Below are 19,963 nucleotides of genomic sequence, written 5' to 3' on the forward strand. Positions count from 1 at the left end.
AGGGTTTCATTAAAACAAACAGGATATTTTTCAGAAAAACAGTAGAATGAACTAATTGGGCATAAAGAAAACCCAGACAGATAGGTTTTGTGATGCATAGTTTCAGTTCTGTCTTCTTTGCAAGGGCTTCAAACAGTGAAGAGCACTAAACTGCTATCAGCAATTAGCTATCAGAATGATGATGAGTGAGCTGTGATTGATGCCTGTTTTACTGCAGATAAGGATACCCCACTAACCCACTGTGCTCACTATTTGCAAGTGTTCTTGATCTGCTCCCACAGGTCTGAGAAACTCAATCACTGTCAGCCTCTTCTTACTGCGTTTTCATGGGAATATATTCTCTAAAGTTTCAGCCTGGAGAAACCCCAAGAGGTAACAGCAATTATTTCTTTCCTTGAATCTGGATTTATACAACTAGAAGGCTAATATTTGAGTAGTGGTATTTTAGCTCTCATGAAAACATTCTGGCAGCACTGTAAGGCTGGTGTTCAGCAAAGCAAGCACGTACCATATTCTGTGGTATTGAGCCATAATTTGGAACTCCGAGGACTTGGCTGATAAAACCCTGGCCACAGTTCTTCCCGACCCACAGAAACATCACCTGAAAGATACCCATCAATAACAACATTAGTCCAGCACAAAACACACCCCAGCAGTGTTCTCATGAAGTAAATTTGGATACTTTTTAAAATCTCCATCTCTACTCAACTTACAGAGCCAGCATCCATAAGGTAAGCACCATCCCTGCTCAGCTTCTCCACTGACAGCTGGAGAAGGGGTGGCTGAGGTATAGTTCTGTCATTTATGTTAAGAGCCCCCTAAAAGAAGCAGCAAGAAGAAAACCAGCAGTTCACATCTTGATGCAACAAAACAGAACAGAAGGTTAAATAACAGTAGGATGTATTACACTGAATACTGAAGCTGGGCCCTTTTCTCAGTTTAACTTAAGTCATACTTCAAGTGCATAATTTACTAATAAATCCCAATGTTTTATTTAGAGAGGGGTATTTAATCAACATCTTGGTTAATTAGTTCTAGAACTGGAATGTCAGATTTGCTATCTACGAAAGATGTGATTTCTAAAATTATTCAGGGTTTTACATAAACATTCACTGTTCACAGAAGTGCTTGACATTTTAAAATAAAGGAAGCTGCAGAGCGACAAAAGGTTAAAGCATGTTATGATGTCTTTATATGCATGTGATTTATAGTGCAAGATAATAACATAAGGCAAAAAGTTAAAAAAGTTAGGGAAAAACCTTCCTCATCCATCCATAGCCATAGCACAGCTTCTCTCCAGAATTCATCAATCCAGTCCCAAACAACAAATGCATAAATGCAACAAGTGGGAGAATATGAAACATTACATTTTAGCTACGCAGCTTTAATGTGGGAAACTTGGGAGCTTCTTAACACAAATTTATTTTCACATCATACAAGTCTTTGCCATCAAACAGACAGATCATGTAGCAAAGCAAAGACTCACCTCATCTGTGAGAGTATCGACTCTGTACAGACTGGGATGTGTCATGAGCATGAGGTAAACAAGGGGCTGGTTTTTCACTTGACACATGGTGAAGATCCGTTCATCCAGACGTGTGTTCGTCCCAGTTTGAAATGCTTTCTGCAAACAGTCAGGCATTTAGTTTAACCATTAAAGCAAAGCCAGAGAAGCTGAAATTCACACACCATCTATTGCTTATTTCCAGCTTAAGTCGTAGAGATGTGCAGCAAGTATTTTCTTATGGTATTTTACTGCTGCTATTTTATATTCTCTTCAATGTTTCACATACAAATCATACAATTCTCATTTCTGGATTCTAGAATTAACCATGACCCAGCACCATCAATCCACTACACCTGAGATGAAATCATCCTGCAATGTGTCTCTCTAACATACACCTTAAAAATGGTACTTGATGGAACTTAATTAACATTGGAGCAGGTAACGATTGGCTCCAATGTTCAGAATCTTAGGTCTGGATTTACAAGAAAGAGATAGTCCTGGTTTGTTGGGACAAAACAACAGCTATAAATTAAACAAGGGCTCACTCCTCCCACTTGATTGGGTCACATACTTATAAAGTCTTTTAAATGAACAAGCTCGGTGTGAACATGCTGGTTAATTCCTAATCAAGAGGTATGAATCCAAAAGTTCTCTCTAAAAGAGAAAGCCAGTTTGTCCGACATTTAAAATTACTTCTAGTATGAGTTCACAGAAATTCAATTAAATAATACATTTATACTTGGTTTTACATACACTTCTGAACTGAATCATTCTCCAGCAAAGAACTGTCCTTCTACTTGGAGCTGACCTGCCAAACAATCACCCTCCTACCTGTTTCAAGAGTGCCAGGATGTACAGTGGGAAGAGGCGCAGGGAGTGGGGGGCAGTGAGCCCGGGCTGTTGGATGCTCAGCACCGATGACCGGTAAGCAGACAAGGAATCGATCACTGCGTTCACCAGGGCGTCCCGAGCATCGCTCAGCGTGGCAGACACTGATCTGTCCACAGCTAAAAACAGAGCACAGAGCTCAAGTAAGAGCCTTTTCCTCCCTTGGCAGGAATACAGTCACGTACGTTAACTCTTCTCACTTTATTGTATACTTTGATGCATCCCAACAAGCTTTTACTGCATTCCAGAGGAAATGATTCAGAAAAAAAGCCAGGGGCCTGTGATGATGCACCAGACTAAGCCTAAGTCCAGGTGACTACACACAGCTCTACTGATACTTAAGCTAAGCATTAAAAACAATACTCTTAGGCTTTCTACTTAGAAAGTACTCTTAGAAAGCGGGAATATTTTCTTCTAAAAGATTTTTCTTTTTTTTTCCTTCTCCTAGAGGATTATTGCTCAGAGCTTTAAGGATGGGATCCATGCATACCCACACAGGCTCTGAGCACACTTACCCATGTTGGCCAAGAGCCCGGTGATGGCCTGCACGTCTGCCCCCAGGTACACATCACTCAGTGTTGTCACCACAGGTAAGCACATGGTGTGCACACGAATTCGTCTTTCACCTGCAGGAAAAGAAAACCGTTGTCTCCCAACATACTTGTTTTATGAAATACTAAAATGCCACTGTTTGCTCAACCTAGTTTATCATACAGATGGTGAATCAGGCCATTTCCAGTAGCCCTTAAAATGATTAGTTCTCAGTTTCTGGGTTAAGCCTACTTATTTTCAGACCAAAACTATGTTTCCCAAGAAACTTCTCGGTCTGAAAGAAGCAACGACATCAATGACATACCCAAGCTGTGATCCTGATATTAAATAAGGCAGTTTAAGTAAGTTACTGCAGCTGAACTGCAGCTGACAGATGGACACAAAGACTCATGTGAACACTGCAGGTGACACCACCTGTACCTCTTACCCTTGCTGGACGTGTACAGGAGAGCTGACTGGAAAGAAACAACTTGCATATCAGTCAGACTCTCTTCCACGGACATTTGCACGGCGTACCCCGCGTCTGGGTTCACGTTGGGTAACGACAACAAGTCTGTGGATCTTACAAAGAAGTTCCCATGGAAAGTATGGATGGAAAGCCCTGCAAGATAAGCAAGTATTAGATCAGTTTGGGTTTCATAGCTGTGAAATACAGACACTGTTTACACACGTGCCACCAGTGTAGATGGCTCTGTGTCAGAATGTTCCCTCTCAATGAAATACAGTATCTGCAGAAAAGGCAAATATCCCAAACACACAAGTAATCCAAAGAACCCACACAGCCTAAGAGAAAGCAGGAATTAGCAAGGCAAATCAGTGCACAACAGTAGAAAGTCTCTAGGTTTTAAAAGGTACCTTGCTGAAATAGCAGTCCAACGCAATATCCAGTTTTAACCATTGTAAAATGGAACTTAGATGCCAGAAAATATACTGCAAATACAGTCTTTAACAAATTGTCTGATCTCTGGTATTGAATTTTACTTTTCTAATCTCTACCTTTTAAGCATTTAAGCTTACAAATCAGCTAAAATACCAATCAAAACATTCCCAAAAACCAGCAAACACCCACTTCCTCTCTGCCCCAAAAATCTAAGAAAGTGAATTCAAACCTTTTGTGCATCTTATCCTCATGACAGCCTCAAACCCAATTTTTCTAGTTAGATATCGTTTCAGCTCCTTTTGCAACTTCTCCACCTGGACAGGGTTGTGTTTATGATGGTAAGACTGGTAGTAATAGACACTACCTGCAGAATACCTGGATATACAACCTGAAACAAAACCAGCACACATTGGAGAGTGCAGACAGTTGCTGCAGCCTTTAAATATACCAGCTGAATGCAATATTCCCTTTAATTATTAAACTGCAAATCACTCTGATACACAGTTATAGACCTGCATACAGAGACACAGATATAACACAACTATATCTTTAAGTATGTGTGCAGTTTCAGGTGGGAAATAATTTTCCACTGACCTGAAATTGCAGGTACTTGGTCACTTGATAGTTTAGTTAAATGGAGAAGAAAATAATTATAATAAAACTTACTCTAAAGACAATTACACTGATGGTTAAAAGGCATAAAAAGGAGGAAAGTATTTCAGCCACTTATAGCAGTATCACAAAAATCCTGACTCACTAAGGGAGGATATGAAAGTAACTTCTAACTAAACATCATTCTATTCACTGTCACTGCTCAGCAAGGATGAATTTGCATCTTGACACATTAGATTAGTTCAAATCAGGTTCATACACTAAACTTTAACGTAGATTCTATACATTTGCCAAAAGTACAAGAGTTACACACCCCTCAACAGCTTTATATGACTTACCTAGAGAAGCCAAGTCAGAATACTGCCCACTAAGAAGAAATAAATCCACTGCAACCTGTTGCCCTGAGCAGTCCAAGGCTAACTTCTTGTAAAAATCAGTCGATGGTGTCAGGTGTATGTCCTGTTAATACAGGGCAGAATTACAAAATACAAAGGAAATTCAAACAGATTTATTGCCTGTTTTCGGGGGCACAAATAACTGATTCTCCATCACTGATTACAGCAATATCTTAAAAAAAAAAAAAATCAGATAATTAATCTGTGTTTATATTGCCTAGTTGGCTTTTTTGTTCTTTCTACCAAGAAAACCACAAAATTAACCTGGAACAGGCAATCCCAGAACCACCCACATGCACAGAACAGGGCTGCCAGTTCCCTCAACCTTTTCTGCTTTCCTAACCTTTGCAGTTGCTCTTTGGTTTGGCTCTTCTCGTGGCTTCAGTGCTCCCATTCCCACAGTGGGAAGCTGCGTCTGGAAGACAGTGATTCTACCTCCAGTGGGGGACATCAGTTTAAAGGCAGCCTGTAATGCAGGGCCCAGAGCACTCTGAGTTTCCAGAGACTTGGTAAACATCTGTGGCAAGGTCTTCAACAGATCTTGAATTAGCTACAAGTGAGGAAACACAAATATTAAGTCTCGGAGTCTTCAGAGTTTTCTTCTTTCTAGAGCTGACTGCTGAACTACATAATTGTGTATTAGCATTTCTAATATTAAGGTAGTAAAGAAAAAGTCCTAGAAAATTGAAGTACTGCCTTGTTTGAAGTTGGCCAAAGTTTACAGAGTCACACAGATAAAACCTCTCTTTTCTGTCTCAAACCTGGCATTTGAACAGTAGGTGTTCAAGAGCGTTAAGTAATCCAAGAATTACCAAACATATCCCAAACTATGTCACTAGTTACTTAAGATAGTTCTTAGCTCTTACCTCTTTATTTTCATTTAAATTTACTAATAAGTTTTCTGGCATTGGTATAAATACATCTGGAAGGGAAAAAAAAGTATTTCAGTTATCTTTAAAGAACACTTCCCTGACTGTATTTGCCAACCATTGAAAAAAGCACAGGGTGTCAGTGTATAAACCCATGTAAACATAATTATGTGGATTTCTTTTTTTTTTTCCTCATAAGCATTCCTGTGGCTAGAATGCTGTGTTAGAGTAGCAATCAACTGGGCTGAAGGATAATCAAGACTATTAAGTAAAACCACAGAGCAAATAATTCCAGTGTTCATTCCACCCTGCCCCACAACATGCTGAAAGGTGACTTGAAAGGCAGCAGGACTAGCACTAAGCACCAGTCACCAGGAAATCTATAGAAATGTACCCAGCATCAGTATTTGGGACCTCGAGAGGAATCCAGATAATTGTCCAAATTAAACCAGGAGTTAGGAAGGCTGGCTGCACGTTTTAAGTCAAGAGCAGCCCCAGCACTGCTCAGGGAGACATCAGGGAGATGACTTCATAAAGGAACACACACATGTGCTACTCCTAAAGGCATTACCAGAGAGATTAATGATCTGACCTACAAACTCTCACAAGATATACATATTTTTAAAGGCTGTCATAACAGGCAGTCATTAGTAGATACTAATCACAGAATTTATTTCTCCATACCTTCAATATCTGAAACTATAAGCATCTGAGGCTGAGAGAGACCTTCCTGAAGGCTGTAGAAATGGATTGTGCTGTCAAATGTTATGAAGCCTATTTTTGTTCTAGTGTTCCCAGGAAGCCTGAAAATGAGACATATGGTGTTCAACAAGATGAAATTTCATTTCTGCAGGCTTTTTTTTTATTTTTAAACATCCACTGCATCTCTCCATGGTTATTACAAAGTAGCTTCACAGCTCCACTGCAAAAGCTTGACTAAGTCATTGTGGAGATTAAAAAAAAAACCCAAACAACAAAAAAGTAGCTCATAGCAGAGTCACCTAGCAGACATGCAGGAACCTTAAGAGGGCAATCAGAAATAGAAAAGGGAGAAATAAACTGCAAAATACCAAGCAGCATTTATATATGTTCAAAGAGCATGTATTTCATGAAAAGTTTATTAGCTGTATGACTTCTTTCAGCAAATGCTTATCTAAATTTCAGCTTTTAAAAAATACAGTTCAAAAGATCTCATAAACATGATGTTTATATTCTTTTGGGGATTGGTGAAGCAGATAGGAGAGTCAGACTGAAAAACATGCCTCAGAATTATCTTTTATACTGGTGCAGCTGTGATGGGAAAAAAGACTGCAGCTTTATGGTCCATTTTAACACACCACTGGCCAACACCAGGATATATCTCTTCTAGACAGGAAGGACTGGCATGGGTGTGTCTATTACAAGTTTCTTAAGAGGAATGAAAATAGGAGATTTTAAGAAAAAAAGTACTTACAAGTCAAGATTGTCTAACAAGGTCTGGCAGACTGTATTCAAGTATCCTGTCTCAATTGCATTGTGAGAGACATCAAACACAAAGAGGTACACGGGTGGCTGAGGTGGACGCAGCTGAGCAAAGAAAAGATTACCTTTAATTTTCAAATAACACTCACTACGTTAGGTTTGTTCATTCCACTGCAAGTTTAAACTCTGAAAACAGCACACAGATGACAGCTAAAACTTCTGAATGCATCTGCCTCTCATTTGGTAATACCAGAATTCCAGTTTTCTTCCAGAAGACCTACAAATACCTACATATTTAAATACAGAACAACTCTGACATCATAAATGTTTAGAAGTGAACTATCTGAAGTTCTCCCCAAGAGTTCTCTAATATACTACTTGAAGCAAAAACTGTTCTACTGAGCTGGAAAGCATCTTCTGTAACAAAGTTTTTTCTGACTTCCCTCTGAAAACAAAGCAAAGGGAGAGACTAAGTAAAAGTAACTAAAAATAAATAAAGCCTTACCATGTATTCAGATGGAGCCATAAACTCAATAGTAGCATTCTGGACTTCAGGTCTTTTATGAGGTTCTCCATAAACTCTTGTCACAGGATTATACAGGAATTCTTCGGGAACTATGCAGGTAAGTTTATATGTTAGTATTTCACACTGGTACTGGCTGTGCTGCATTTTAAAACACATATATCTTTTGTAGCTGTTGGGCAACACTTCTTGGAGAACTACACTAGGCAGGGCAGCTATTTTGTCACCTGAAAGGATACTCTGGGGGACCACTTGGGCTAACTGTGCTTCTCTAGTGACACCACTGCCATTGGGAAACACACTCACAGCCCAGCAGGACTCACAACAACCCCAGCACTGACTTGGCCAACAAGTAACAGTCTCAAAGGCCAAGGTGGGAAAGGTGAACTTTAACCCTTTAAAGCAATAAGCACATTTAAAACCTACCATCATTCACTCTATAGCACAAATTGCATTTCCACCTCCTTTGGTCTAGAAAGCTGACAAAAGGGTTAATGTAGGTCCGGCAGGAACGGCATCTCACGATAATACTGGAAGTGACCACTGGCAATTGCTGGAAGAGAGAAGCTTCCTGTTTTAAAGCATCACCACACTGCAGCTATTCATCTACAGCAACAACACTCTGCTTCCTGGCTAGCTGCTCAAAGCACTCTTGTGGAAGGAAGGAGCACTTCTGCATCCTCACAGCATCCCTACAATTCCTTAGCGTAACAGGTAGGAACTGAGCTCTAACATATTTGATTGGGTAGGTTTCCTTTCCAAGCCTCTAAAGTCTTGAATTTTATGATGGTTTAAGACCAAGTCCTACACCCACTATAGATCAAAAATCAGGGGCAGAAAAGCCAATTAATTAAATTGTAAAAAAACCCAACAGTGTTTAAAAGAGGTACTGTTGAAGTCACAGTCTTCTGTCTATCCAAGGACATCCAAACCCCTTCAACTTTGTCAAGTCTTAACTGAGTTTAGAATTAGTACTAGGTTTGGTATAGGAAATCAATAACTACAACTGATATGTGACAAGATAAACTGGAATTTAGATGTGTTGTCTTCTGTCACAGTTCCAGGGCTGTGCTGTCTCTATACTTTTGTTTTTTTACGGTTTGAGAGTTGGGTTTTTTCATTAAGAAGTGGTAGGGAGAAATAATTTAGAAAAATTACAGTGATCTGGATGGAACAGGGAAATGTCAGTTACTATGGTAATTTTTCTGGGCCAAGATACCTGCCCTTGTTTTATAATTCACTGTCCAACTCTGGACTCTGGTAAAGGCACAGTTGATATTTCAGCAGTTAAAAGTTTTGAATATTTGTCATACCGATAAGTCTTTGAAAGGATGAAGCAGGAGCCCCAAAGGAAGTTTGGCTTTATTCAATAAGGCCTGAGTTTGAGGAATGTTAGTCAAGGTACAGCGGAACAACCTACATGGAGGACAAAGGGTTATTTTCAGAGGCTTTCAGAAAATAAATTATGATTTCAGTAGTACAGTATATTTTTCTAGAGCTGGTGATGGTGAATTTCCATTTCCAGATAAAGGATCTTCTCCATCTCTGTCACATCATTTTGTTTCTCTGAGCTTGACCCATAAACCATCTTTTGAGTTCTTATGTTATTTTATACAAATGCTCTTTACACTGAGTTGAGTGTTATTTTAGTCACTCAAGTCAAAGGTAAGCCTAACAACGTTCAAAGTTGCACCAAATCTTTATATATGAAGTGTTATTTTGGAATAAATCAGAACCAGCAAAGTTTAAAAAGTTGTTTTAAAACTTAGTAACTAAAAACAACCCCACAGTCATTTTCTGAGGGTTCAGCACTCAGGTGTTTCTGCAAAGAGCAGATGTGCATGGCAGGTTTGCAAATCCAGTCCAGCTTGTTTGCATGAACAGCGTCCCAAAGGCACTGTTGTTTCCTCTGTCATAAAAAGATTTGCAAAGCAGGACTACCTGGCTACACACAGTTTGGTTGGTCTCCTCAGAGAGATGACTTGAATAACCAACTGCCAGCCTTTTGTCTGATATTTCATTTATTCTGTTGTTTTAAAAGGTTACTTTCAATACAGAGCTCACCTATATTTCTGCATTCACAATCTTTTTGGTGTACCTCACTTGAATGACTTAATTCCTATTTTATATCTTTTCTCAATCATACTACCAGCTATTAAGTTTTTGTACTCCACCTATCTATAGCTGCCTTGCAAGCAACATATTTTCCCTCATACTTTCTACACAAATAATTTTCCCAACTTCAAAGTTAAACCCACTTACCGCCTTTTATCTTAACACAGTGAAGCCCAACTTCAATGTTTCCTACTCACAGTGTTAAGGAAATAGTTTGTAAAGTTATGTTTATAAGCAGAAATTTATACTTCTATTTATTTTGATGAATTATAGCAAACAGACAATCTTACTCAGGATTACAGTTGAGCTTCTGGATGTCTTCGTGCAAGTTTGGGACAGGAGCCTTCAGGAGGGTCGGAGGAAGAATATTCCTTTCTTGAAGAAGATTCACAGGTCTTAACCCTTCTTGCTGTAGACTCAGGCCACCCATTGATGCAGTTAAGTGATTAGTGCCCAGGGCAGGCTAGAGTCAAATAAAAATTCAGAAATTAACACCAATTATTTGGCTGAAACCCACAGTTCATTTCAAAAGTAAACATATTTCCCTTTCAGTTTGTTTTGTTCATGTATTAACTGCCATTGTATTGATATATGTAGAATACTACTTGTTACACAAACTTGGACTTAGGCATGTAACACAGCAGAGGTAAAAATTTGTTACATTTGTTACAAAGCTCTTGAAATGTTGCTCAGTTCGGTTTCAAAGTTCAGCAAAAAAACCCCAAATACTTCAGCTGACAATAAGAACACAAGGGAAGAGAAACATGCCAAAAGCAGCTGAAAGAAACATCCTGAACAGATGTGAGGATAGAACACTTCAGATAGAGCTGGCACTTCAGAAAGGCACTGGCAAAAGCATTAATTCAGGCTACATCCATCCTCTTAGAACAAATGGTGCTTAAACAGGGAACCACAGAAGCAGCACCTTAGAGATGTACAACACACACCACTCATCCCTTTTCTTTACCCACACACGCCCCACAGGTAGTACTGAGATAAAAACCAGACAGTCTTTACCTGGTGGAAATGTTTTGATCCATCTGGATATTGCAAAGCAGCTCCGTGCATTCCTGGTGCTCCAGGAGGAGAAGGATGTTGGTAGCCTGGGGGTAAGGCAGGGTAAGAATACCCAACACTTCTATTCATCTTAAGATTCGGGGCAGCAGGAGAATGATGTGGAGTTGCTGAAAGCAGAGCAGACAAAGACTTAATTTCTGAGGAACTGTATCTTACTCAGGGCATCAGTACAGCTGGAGAGCTGCTTTAGTTTCTAAGTGTAAATATTACAACTACTGTCGATTTTGCAAAGTGCTCTCACCTGCTTTGTGTGTTACAGGCAAAGACATGCTAACTGTCAATGCTTCAAATTTCATGTTTAGCTTCAACACAGGCATTGAACCAAGTACATACGTTTGTACATAAATGCTTAAACTTCTATCTTTCCCAGACTCTTAAAAGTTACATGATAATAGCAACTGTTTTTTACTCCCCAAGCCTTACCCATGAGGCCACCACCTTCTATTGCATCGTAGCTGTTTTGCACCACAGACCCATCACTGGCAGCAGATGCAGCATCACCTTTGAAGGAAAAGGATCAGAAAAAAAATTCACAAGTTATGAAGATGTTTTAATGAGTTAACTGCAAAACAATCCTACTTGCTGGATGAATATTTAGGTGAGCATAATTTGGATCTACTTCGGTTTTGTCCCAGGACAAAACTGAATTAAATAAACACTTTGGCCTCTTTCTCACCCTTCCTTTGTGACCTCAACAAAGGACATATATAAAACCTCACAATCTTTTTTCAAGGTTCAACCACCTTCTGCGATTCCTTTCCATCAGGTGTTTGCCATAACTTTCCACGCAGTAAAGGGTCAGGGGACAGCTTAGGTACTGAGTTCCCTGACAAACTTTTTCCACTGATAATTCACAGAAACACCAAATTCCCTTCACTTACACACTTGGTCCAGTATTGGTCACCAAACAGCAACAGTTCTGATATGGTCACATATCAGTCAAGACAGAAATTCCATCTGAGATAAGAAAACCTTGAAACTGAGAGAGTGCTCCCAAAGGACAGCTTTTGGTAAGCTAACTATGTCTAAATATACAAACACAATTATCTATTGCTAAGGAGAAGTAGGTTCTCAAATTATTTTTATTATCATTAAAATCTTCAAAGATGACCCAATAAAAAGAACTCACATCATACACTGAATCTTGCAAGAATGCAGCAGTCAACCTGCTTCCTAGACTAAACATTTTTATTTCTCCAGGGCTACGAAAATGTTTCTTAATTATGAAGAAAATATTTTCTAAGCAAAAGCTGTTTCTAATGCATTTAATACATTCTAAATTAAGCTAAATCTGAATCTACTATTCTTGTACTCACACAGCTACCACACACAAGAAAGTGTCAATCTGAACATGCAAGGAACCAACGGCTCTGACAGAACAAACTATATATGTAAAAATAAAGCTGCTGACTAGCACGTGGCCCTATCTAGAATGGGCACTAAATACCATCCAGCTGCAGTCTGTCTGATACAGAGCCCTGAGGAGTTCCTAAACAATGGCATGTTTGTGCAAGGCCCACAGGAGACACAGAAAGTCAGGTATCTGTCTTGAACAGCTGACACTTAACAGCCTGCAGTAACTTCCTTCAGAAAATGAACAAATCCAAGATGTGTCTTTCAGTGGTTTTACACAGAGGGGAATAATAAGATACAGCTACCAAGAGATTGCAGGGTCCACATTTTAGCTCTCCCTGCAGAAAAAACAATATGGCAAATTATGCATAGACTTTGTCCCCACAGCAGTCAGGAGTGCAGAGAAATCAGAATTTCACTATCATTTTAGAACACAACAAAGAAAAAACACAATACCAACCATGGGAGACATGGCCATGTTAAACAGCACTTGAAAATTAGTTAGTTCTTAAAATTTTATTAACATCTGTCTACAAGAAGTATTTTACTTCCTTCCAGGTCCTTACCTGCTCCTTTCACATTAAATTATTAGCTGTATTAGTACCAATTTTACAATTCAAGTCTCTAATAGAACAATGTGCTTGACTTCAAAGGTTGCCTATTACAGCAAATTGCCATGCTGGAATTCAACATAAAGAGCAGATGATTTCTTACCTTCTCTATTTGCAGCTGAATTTAGCAGAGACTGTGCATTAGGGGGTCCTGCTACTGCTGTTGGCGGCCTTGGTGGACCTCCAACTGGTGGGGGTCCTAAAGGTGGCCTTGGAGGGTGGAGTGGAGTTAAAGGCTGAGTCACTGGTGGAGGTGCAGATCCTGTAAAAAAAGCAACCTTTAGGAAGAGTTTAACCCAGCTGAAAAAAGTCACCTAAGTTTTGTTAGGAAAACACACAGGCTGAACTCTAAATATTCCTCTTATTCAGAGGATAAACAGCATGAGATACATAAACCCTAATGTGTGTAGAGGGTCTCACAACTTCAGGTTGTTTCTGTCAGGCTGGGTTCCTGTAGCTGTTGATCTGTCAGCTTTTTGTTGCTATTGTTGGCAAGAATTTCAAGAGGTACAGAAAGCACTGACACTTCATAACTGAGTCTGGAGTGATCACCAAATGAGCTGAATTACAAGTGATCATTGTTCTACCAAAAAATACCAGGGAAATCGCTCAGGAGGATTCACCACTGAATGGATATTATTCCAAACACTTGCTCTTATTTCATATGCCACTTTCCAAAATCTCCCACCTAACTAACTCCAGAGTACTAACTGGCTATTCCAATTCAGTGCCAGAAATAGTTTCATAAATTTTGTGAGCTTGGGACATTTTGAACAGCATAACAAAATTAGTCAGGCATATAACAAAAAAATTAGCATCGAGAAAAGTCTCTAATGAGGCTAAAAGCACTTCACAAGAAAAATTATTAGCTTTTACATGGAAAATATTTCTGTACTTAATTCCTGTTCGCATGCTCAGTCAGAAAAACCTCCGTAACAACAGACAGCAGTTTGGCAAAGAGAAACTTGAGTATTAACCGTGTTTCCACAACAATCACAAGTTGCATAATAGAGCTATTTAGTGTTAGAAAAGCTTTTACCACTGCATATACCAGCAGGAACAAGTCTCATACTTTTAGAGTACTTTCTAAAGACTGACAATTATCATCAAATGTGAAAATTGCAAGTTTGGAGGGAGGAAGTTTTACATTGAACTTTTCATTTCGACAGCACAGAATACTTTTCAGTTTTCTTTCCAGGCTGCGCTCCAATTTTTTGCATCAACCTGACTTAGGCTGCTCAGAAAACAACCTGAATCAAGTGATTACAGAAAAGCTAACCATGCTAAAAGGAGACCAAGCTCACTAAACAGAACTATACTTTTTAACTGAGAAGTCCTGGATTGAAACATGTTAATGCTCCAAGAGCCACCCCAAGGAATGGTGAAGGTCACAGAAACAGTGTCCCAAAACAATGAGACACCATTCAGGAGTTACCTGCTTCAGCCAACTGAAACACCCAACCTGTGCACAGAACTTCCATTTCTACCCAAAAGAAAGCACCCCAGTATTTCCAGTGGGCATATCTGCTTTGAGTCTTGTTCCACAAGCTAAGTGCCACTGCAGAGTCAATTCTATCCTCTTTATTTCAAAAGGACACTGAGAAATGGACATTGCTAAGGCATCCAGAGGGGATGGTTACCTGGCTTCATGTAGCTGTTCTGAAGCTGGGGACCTCCCGGAGAAGCAGCATATTGGTAACTCCCTGGGGGATTTGTACTTCCTGACAATGACGACGGTGGCTGAGCTGGCCCTGTCCCTGTCCCATGAGCCAAATGGCTTGTTTGAGCCCCAAGTGGCTGACTCACAGGAGGCTGGCTGTACTGCCAGTTTGAAAGCACCGGTGGGCTGGCTCCAGGGGGAAAGCTTCCAGCAGAAGATAGAGCAGCTGAGTTCTGTAACGCGGGCGGCGGCAGCACTTGCGGAGCAGGACCTGTCTGTGGTACTGGTGACCCGGAGAAAGCTGGCACTGGGGGTCTGTTCAGAGTCTGGCCAGGTCCTTGATAATTGTTTAACTGAGAAACATTCTGAGAGCCACTATAGTTATACTGTCCAGGAGACTGATGTGGAGGAACCTTCGCTGGCGCCTGATGGGGGTACGGTCCTGGAACCGCAGGGTTGTATCCCTGGCCATCGGGTGAGTGCATCAGCTGGTTCTGAACAGGGCCTGCAAGAAAGAAAACTACACTCTTTAGGAAGTCAGTGTGGTGCATCACTTCTGAAAATAAGAGATGTTTTCCTTGGGATTTTATGAGTCTCCAGGCCATTTTTCCTTTAAACAGTCAGGTGTGACAGAAGTATTGCTACAGGGGACGTGAATTTGGCAGTATTTTGCTATCAACACTTAGATCTTTGTTTTGTTCTACAGTAGCCTTGCAACCACTAGGCATTTCATGCTCCTGGACTGAAATTCACCCAGGATACCATCTGAATCTTCAGAAACACCCAAAAGCAAGCTGACCACAGAGGAGCACTCTCACACAGCTGGCAGCAGCACATGAGCAGACCGAAAGCGGAAGATCCATTGCGTAATAACTCCATTTCACATGACGACTGACATCTACTTAAACTTCAGCTTACCACAAAGACACCACCAGCCAGCTCCAGCATAGGTCACCACGCTACTTCTCAAGTGACAGAGTTAATCTATGAAAGTTTCTGCAGTTAATTTTAGTCAGAGAACTATTCATACGCATGTGAGCGGCCTACTGTCACCAACATGGAATGAAGGGTAAGTTTATCATAAAATAATTCACCAGTCAGGAAAATAAAACTTGATGGGTTAATGATGCTCTTTATGCTTTTGTGGGTTGGTATAGCTCTGCTGAGTTTTACTCATTTGAAGAAAAAAAATTGAAAAAAGGGTTAATAACTCTCCAAATAGTAACCAACACCAGCAAGGGCATCATCCGATTTCTGCTTTACCAGGGAACACAGAGATACAGAATCCCACGAGATTTCCACTGCAATAAGAGCTCCATCAAGAAAGGTACTACTACAGGTTGTCCATACCATTGCCACAAAACAGACATCCTGAAGAGAGGCTATAAATTCTCTGAAATCCTTCTGAGCACAATGCACTAGATACTGCATACCCAGCCAGCCACTCAAAATTACCAAAACTCTTCTCAATGTTGTATTTTTCTGTTTAGCCAGTCACATTGTGGCTCTCCTTGTCCTCTAAACACACAGCTTGAATACTGGAGACATTCCACACACACAGTTATACATGTGAGAGCAGAAAAGAACCTCTTTATGGCTCAGAGTTAAGATTCTTTTCTTTGCAACCCTGTACTGTTTTCCAGATTTAGTTAATATTTGAACAATTTTTTTGAACCTAGATAAACAAAAGCACTTAATTCTCCAGACCAGAAATGCCTGCAGGATTCAACACTTAAATTTTAAAAAAACATGTCAGAGATATTAGCTTGGACAGTGAATATAGATATATAGATATATAGATAGCTATCATATGAGTACTGGAAACAGCTGCCACCAGAACGAAGTCACAGAATTTCATTTAACATTAAACCAAAGACAGCTGGTTTCCTACTGAAACATTCTAGTTAAGTTCTGAAAAGTGAGCAAGTTCACATTTCCATGTTAAAACAACTTTGAACTCAGGCTATTCTAACAATAAATTAAGCTAAATGCAGAATACATTGAAATTCTCAGTTAGGACAAACACTGCACTGGTCATTCAGCTCCTCAATCCCTAGGAAGCCTTAGGCTCTGGGTCACAGACAGGTGGTAATTCAGGGAATATTGCACAGATCCACACTAACTACTACAGTGCCAATGATCTCATCCTCACTCCTCTGTTATTTGTGCATCAAAAGTACACACCGTCCATTCCCCACCCATTAATTTCAACATGCAATTTATGATTCAGTTAGGAAATCCAGTTATAACCTACTGTCCTTACAATGCTGCTCATGAATCTTTGCAATCAGTAATTCTCTACAATCAGTGGTGGCTCACAAAGATGAAAATGCTGTTATGACTCACCTCCAAAAATTACCCTGCAGTGTATCAGATGGGTTTGCAACAATCAATTTACAAACCCCATTGTCAATGAAACTCGCTAACTTTAAAAATGATGGAGAATTCTTATGTGATGCCAAACCTTCTGTCTGCATTCACACACACACTGATGCAACAGCATTACCATAAGCTGTATGAAAAATACAGAACAAATACTAATTAATTTCCTAACTTGATTATTCACCTTCAGGCACAACTCTGTAGCCCAGACAGGAATCAAGAGTACTTGGATTGCTCTCTTATGCACTGTTTTCCTGCTTGAGGATAAAACAGAAGTGAGGTGATACCCAAAGCCGACCAACTTGATATTTTCTATGGCACCTTACCACTACTACTACTAAAAAAATATAATTCACCACAGCACAATGTTTCAAATTTCAATTTTTAAAATCAGAAGGATGACAAAATGTCTTGATACTCTCGTGTAGTTCATGTTTCCAAGACAAGCCTGCATAAAGCTGCCAACAAAGCTAAAGAAATAGCACTGAGAGGCAAAACTGCTCTACAAAGGGTTTCACAGCACACAAAAACTGCTCAGGACTCGCTGGTTTGTTGCTGCCAGGCTCCCATCTTGACCTGACCTCTTTACTGAGGCCCATCAAAGAGCATCTGGGCCCCCCAGCTTTCCCCAAGTGCTGCTGGTTTTTGTGAAGCCAAGAACAAACAAGGAATTCTGTGTAGGCTGAAGAGCTACTTCACCTGCACTAGACACTCAAGAGACCAGAGAAATGAGTTAGTAACAGAAGAAAGGCCACGTACTGAACAGCACAAGACACCTCTAGAGCAACAGAAGGTCATTTAACGTTTCTAAGAGCTCAGGAATAGCACCAGAACATATACGAATGTTGCCTGGTGGTTTTATAAAATGGTCAAAGTACTAATGAAGAAGGCCAGGATCCAAGTCATATTTTCTACCACACACAATTACACTGCCCCCTACTCCAAGCCAGTTCTTTAGCACATCACTTTCACCAGCCACAAGCTTTCCAACCTCCAGGGAGATGCAAGGATAAACACTCTGAAAAGTTACATCCCAACAGATGCCACGGGATCAGTCACCACCAGTGACTCCAACCCACTGGTTTCCAAACCCTCCTAAAGCACCTCATTAAATGCCATGTTAAGATACCACATAAGAAGAGCAAAGCAGTTCTAAAAGAATTGTTCCTCCTTCTTGTTTGCACTTCAGATCTATCAACTGGAAAGCAAGCTAGAAACCTGCAGTTAAATGAGAGCAGAATCCTGGCCCTATTAAAAGCCAAACAGGAATGAAGGAGAGGAAGGTTGTTGCCAAGCAACCCGATGCTCCTGCTAAACAATTTCCTGGTCAGCACATGGTGCTGCTCTGATAATTCACTGCCTTGGTGGACAGGCAGGGAGTTACCTGCAAACAGCTCAGCAAGCAACAAGCTGAGAGGAAGGGCTGACAGCCATGTAACGATCCATCATTCAGCTGACAGTCTTCTTTCCTCACAGACCAGCCCCACTACAGCACTCTCAACGCTGTTTTATAAAGCTGTCAAGGACCACAGCACCTTCTCAACATGTATCTTAAACAGTGCTAAGAGCCGTCCATGCTTGAGCAACCTGATTTATTTGAAAGACCAGCAACCCAAACCTTACCTCTAACACATTCTAACAACTGTCTGACTCTTTTACCTAGCATTTGCATAGCTCTGCATTTCAGTTCTTTGTTTTTCATGCACCTGACAGCTGAGTAGCCTGAAATTCCTCTTCCTCCGACTGCCTCTCCAGAACTTTCATTATGTGCTTAATCTGACACCAGGGAAATCAGCAAACATAAAGCACTGCCAGCCTGTAAATCATCCCACTCAGTCACTCCATTAGCTAAGGCTCCCTTTGTGCAGGCTCTGCTCAGACCATCAGCTCTCAGAACAGAGCCTCTCTCCCCACACTGCTCTCCCACACTTCCCACTGCCTTGACCCCAGAGGCAACTCCACAGTTATTTGTGAAATGTCATTTTGCCGATGATTTTGAGGAAAAGCAATAAACGTGCTGGGAAGGAGGGGGGGGAAGAAAAATCAAAAGATCTCATTATAACTGAGTTGCTTATGCTGCAGCAGAGCTACTGAGACACACAAGTGTATAATTAAAGAAGCAAGTGCAGAGGATGTGGGGTGTGTGTGTGAAATCAGGAGACACAGCAGCACAGATTTGCACACATACAACGAAAACAGATACAGACAGAAGGCTGGCCTTGTATGTCTTTATTTCTAGCTTAAAACACTGGCTATAAGCTGTTCGGTTTCACCTTGAGTATCTTAATTTTATAAAGGTATATTTCCCGAGAAAGAAAGTCACTAGCACCTTCCCAGTTCGCAGCACAAGGGAGCAGATAACGTCGGCTTTACGGGAATGACAAGATAAGGGAGCCCGGCCGTGGCGCAGGCTGAGCTCAGCGATAACCGCGGTGCCACACGTACAGCGCCGCTCCAAGGGTCAAACCCCGGGCTGTCACCGCGGGGACCCCGCGCGACACCGGGCGTACCGGGGGCGCTGGGCACGAACAGAGATGAGAACGAAGGGTTCCCGTGCCCGATGAGCCGCTCTGTGTTTGTCTCAGCGACACCGCGGTCCGGGCCCGCTCCCGGCTCACACACGGAGCCGGCGCCGCTCCCGCTGCTTCCCCGTGTCCCTACTCGATCCCGCCGCGCTCCCCTCGGGCCGCGGGTGTGCGGGAGTCGCTGAGGGCCCCGCCGAGCCCGGCCGGGTGTCCCCCAGCGAGCGGGGCAGCGAACGGGCCGCCCCGGAACCCCCTCCCCGCGCTCTGCCCGCGGGCACCGGCCCCGCGCCCGCGCTGCCCCGGGGGGAGCGGGACGAGTCCGGAGCCGCCCCCGGGGCTGCCCTCGCGCTCACCGTTGGTGTAGGACCGTTGTGGGCCGGTCGGTGCCCCGGGCTGGGCCATGGCTCGGCCGCCGCTCCCGCACCGCCCGCGGGCCCGGGCGGGGGCACCACGCACCGGAACCGCCGCGCGCGCAGCCGCACTGCCGACACGTGGCACTTCCGGGAGCAACGCTGCGGCTCCGCGGGGGCGGGGCCAGACCGGGGGCGGGGCC

General features: G+C 41.7%; 1 protein-coding gene and 1 long non-coding RNA gene across 3 annotated transcripts in view; one reads left to right on the top strand and one right to left on the bottom strand.

Moving 5' to 3' along the window:
- LOC108507798 overlaps nucleotides 1-2,461 on the top strand; it is a 7,165-nt gene extending 4,704 nt beyond the window's left edge. The window contains exons 2-3 of the long non-coding RNA XR_001878266.1: nucleotides 282-372; nucleotides 2,286-2,461. This is a non-coding gene — a long non-coding RNA (uncharacterized LOC108507798). The remainder of the gene's footprint in view (nucleotides 1-281; nucleotides 373-2,285) is intronic.
- The window catches only part of SEC24A (SEC24 homolog A, COPII coat complex component), a 23,444-nt gene extending 3,593 nt beyond the window's left edge, over nucleotides 1-19,851 (bottom strand). For both annotated transcript variants that reach the window (XR_001878265.1, XM_017836062.1), the window contains exons 1-21: nucleotides 19,764-19,851; nucleotides 14,484-15,008; nucleotides 12,947-13,105; nucleotides 11,303-11,380; nucleotides 10,820-10,986; nucleotides 10,093-10,265; nucleotides 9,001-9,103; nucleotides 8,114-8,240; nucleotides 7,670-7,779; nucleotides 7,157-7,269; nucleotides 6,388-6,506; nucleotides 5,701-5,756; nucleotides 5,178-5,384; nucleotides 4,778-4,898; nucleotides 4,057-4,215; nucleotides 3,375-3,548; nucleotides 2,911-3,021; nucleotides 2,339-2,514; nucleotides 1,487-1,624; nucleotides 714-818; nucleotides 509-601 (exon numbers count right to left, since the gene is read on the bottom strand). Coding sequence is in view for 1 of the 2 variants with exons in the window: in XM_017836062.1 (XP_017691551.1) it covers nucleotides 509-601; nucleotides 714-818; nucleotides 1,487-1,624; nucleotides 2,339-2,514; nucleotides 2,911-3,021; nucleotides 3,375-3,548; nucleotides 4,057-4,215; nucleotides 4,778-4,898; nucleotides 5,178-5,384; nucleotides 5,701-5,756; nucleotides 6,388-6,506; nucleotides 7,157-7,269; nucleotides 7,670-7,779; nucleotides 8,114-8,240; nucleotides 9,001-9,103; nucleotides 10,093-10,265; nucleotides 10,820-10,986; nucleotides 11,303-11,380; nucleotides 12,947-13,105; nucleotides 14,484-15,008; nucleotides 19,764-19,812 (3,063 nt within the window). In the remaining variant the exon portion in view is untranslated. The remainder of the gene's footprint in view (nucleotides 1-508; nucleotides 602-713; nucleotides 819-1,486; nucleotides 1,625-2,338; nucleotides 2,515-2,910; nucleotides 3,022-3,374; nucleotides 3,549-4,056; nucleotides 4,216-4,777; nucleotides 4,899-5,177; nucleotides 5,385-5,700; nucleotides 5,757-6,387; nucleotides 6,507-7,156; nucleotides 7,270-7,669; nucleotides 7,780-8,113; nucleotides 8,241-9,000; nucleotides 9,104-10,092; nucleotides 10,266-10,819; nucleotides 10,987-11,302; nucleotides 11,381-12,946; nucleotides 13,106-14,483; nucleotides 15,009-19,763) is intronic.
- Nucleotides 19,852-19,963: the final 112 nt, after the last annotated feature.

This window comes from Lepidothrix coronata, unplaced genomic scaffold, assembly GCF_001604755.1.
Source record: "Lepidothrix coronata isolate B3197 unplaced genomic scaffold, Lepidothrix_coronata-1.0 Scaffold269, whole genome shotgun sequence".
In the NCBI taxonomy this organism is placed as follows: Eukaryota; Metazoa; Chordata; class Aves; order Passeriformes; family Pipridae; genus Lepidothrix; species Lepidothrix coronata.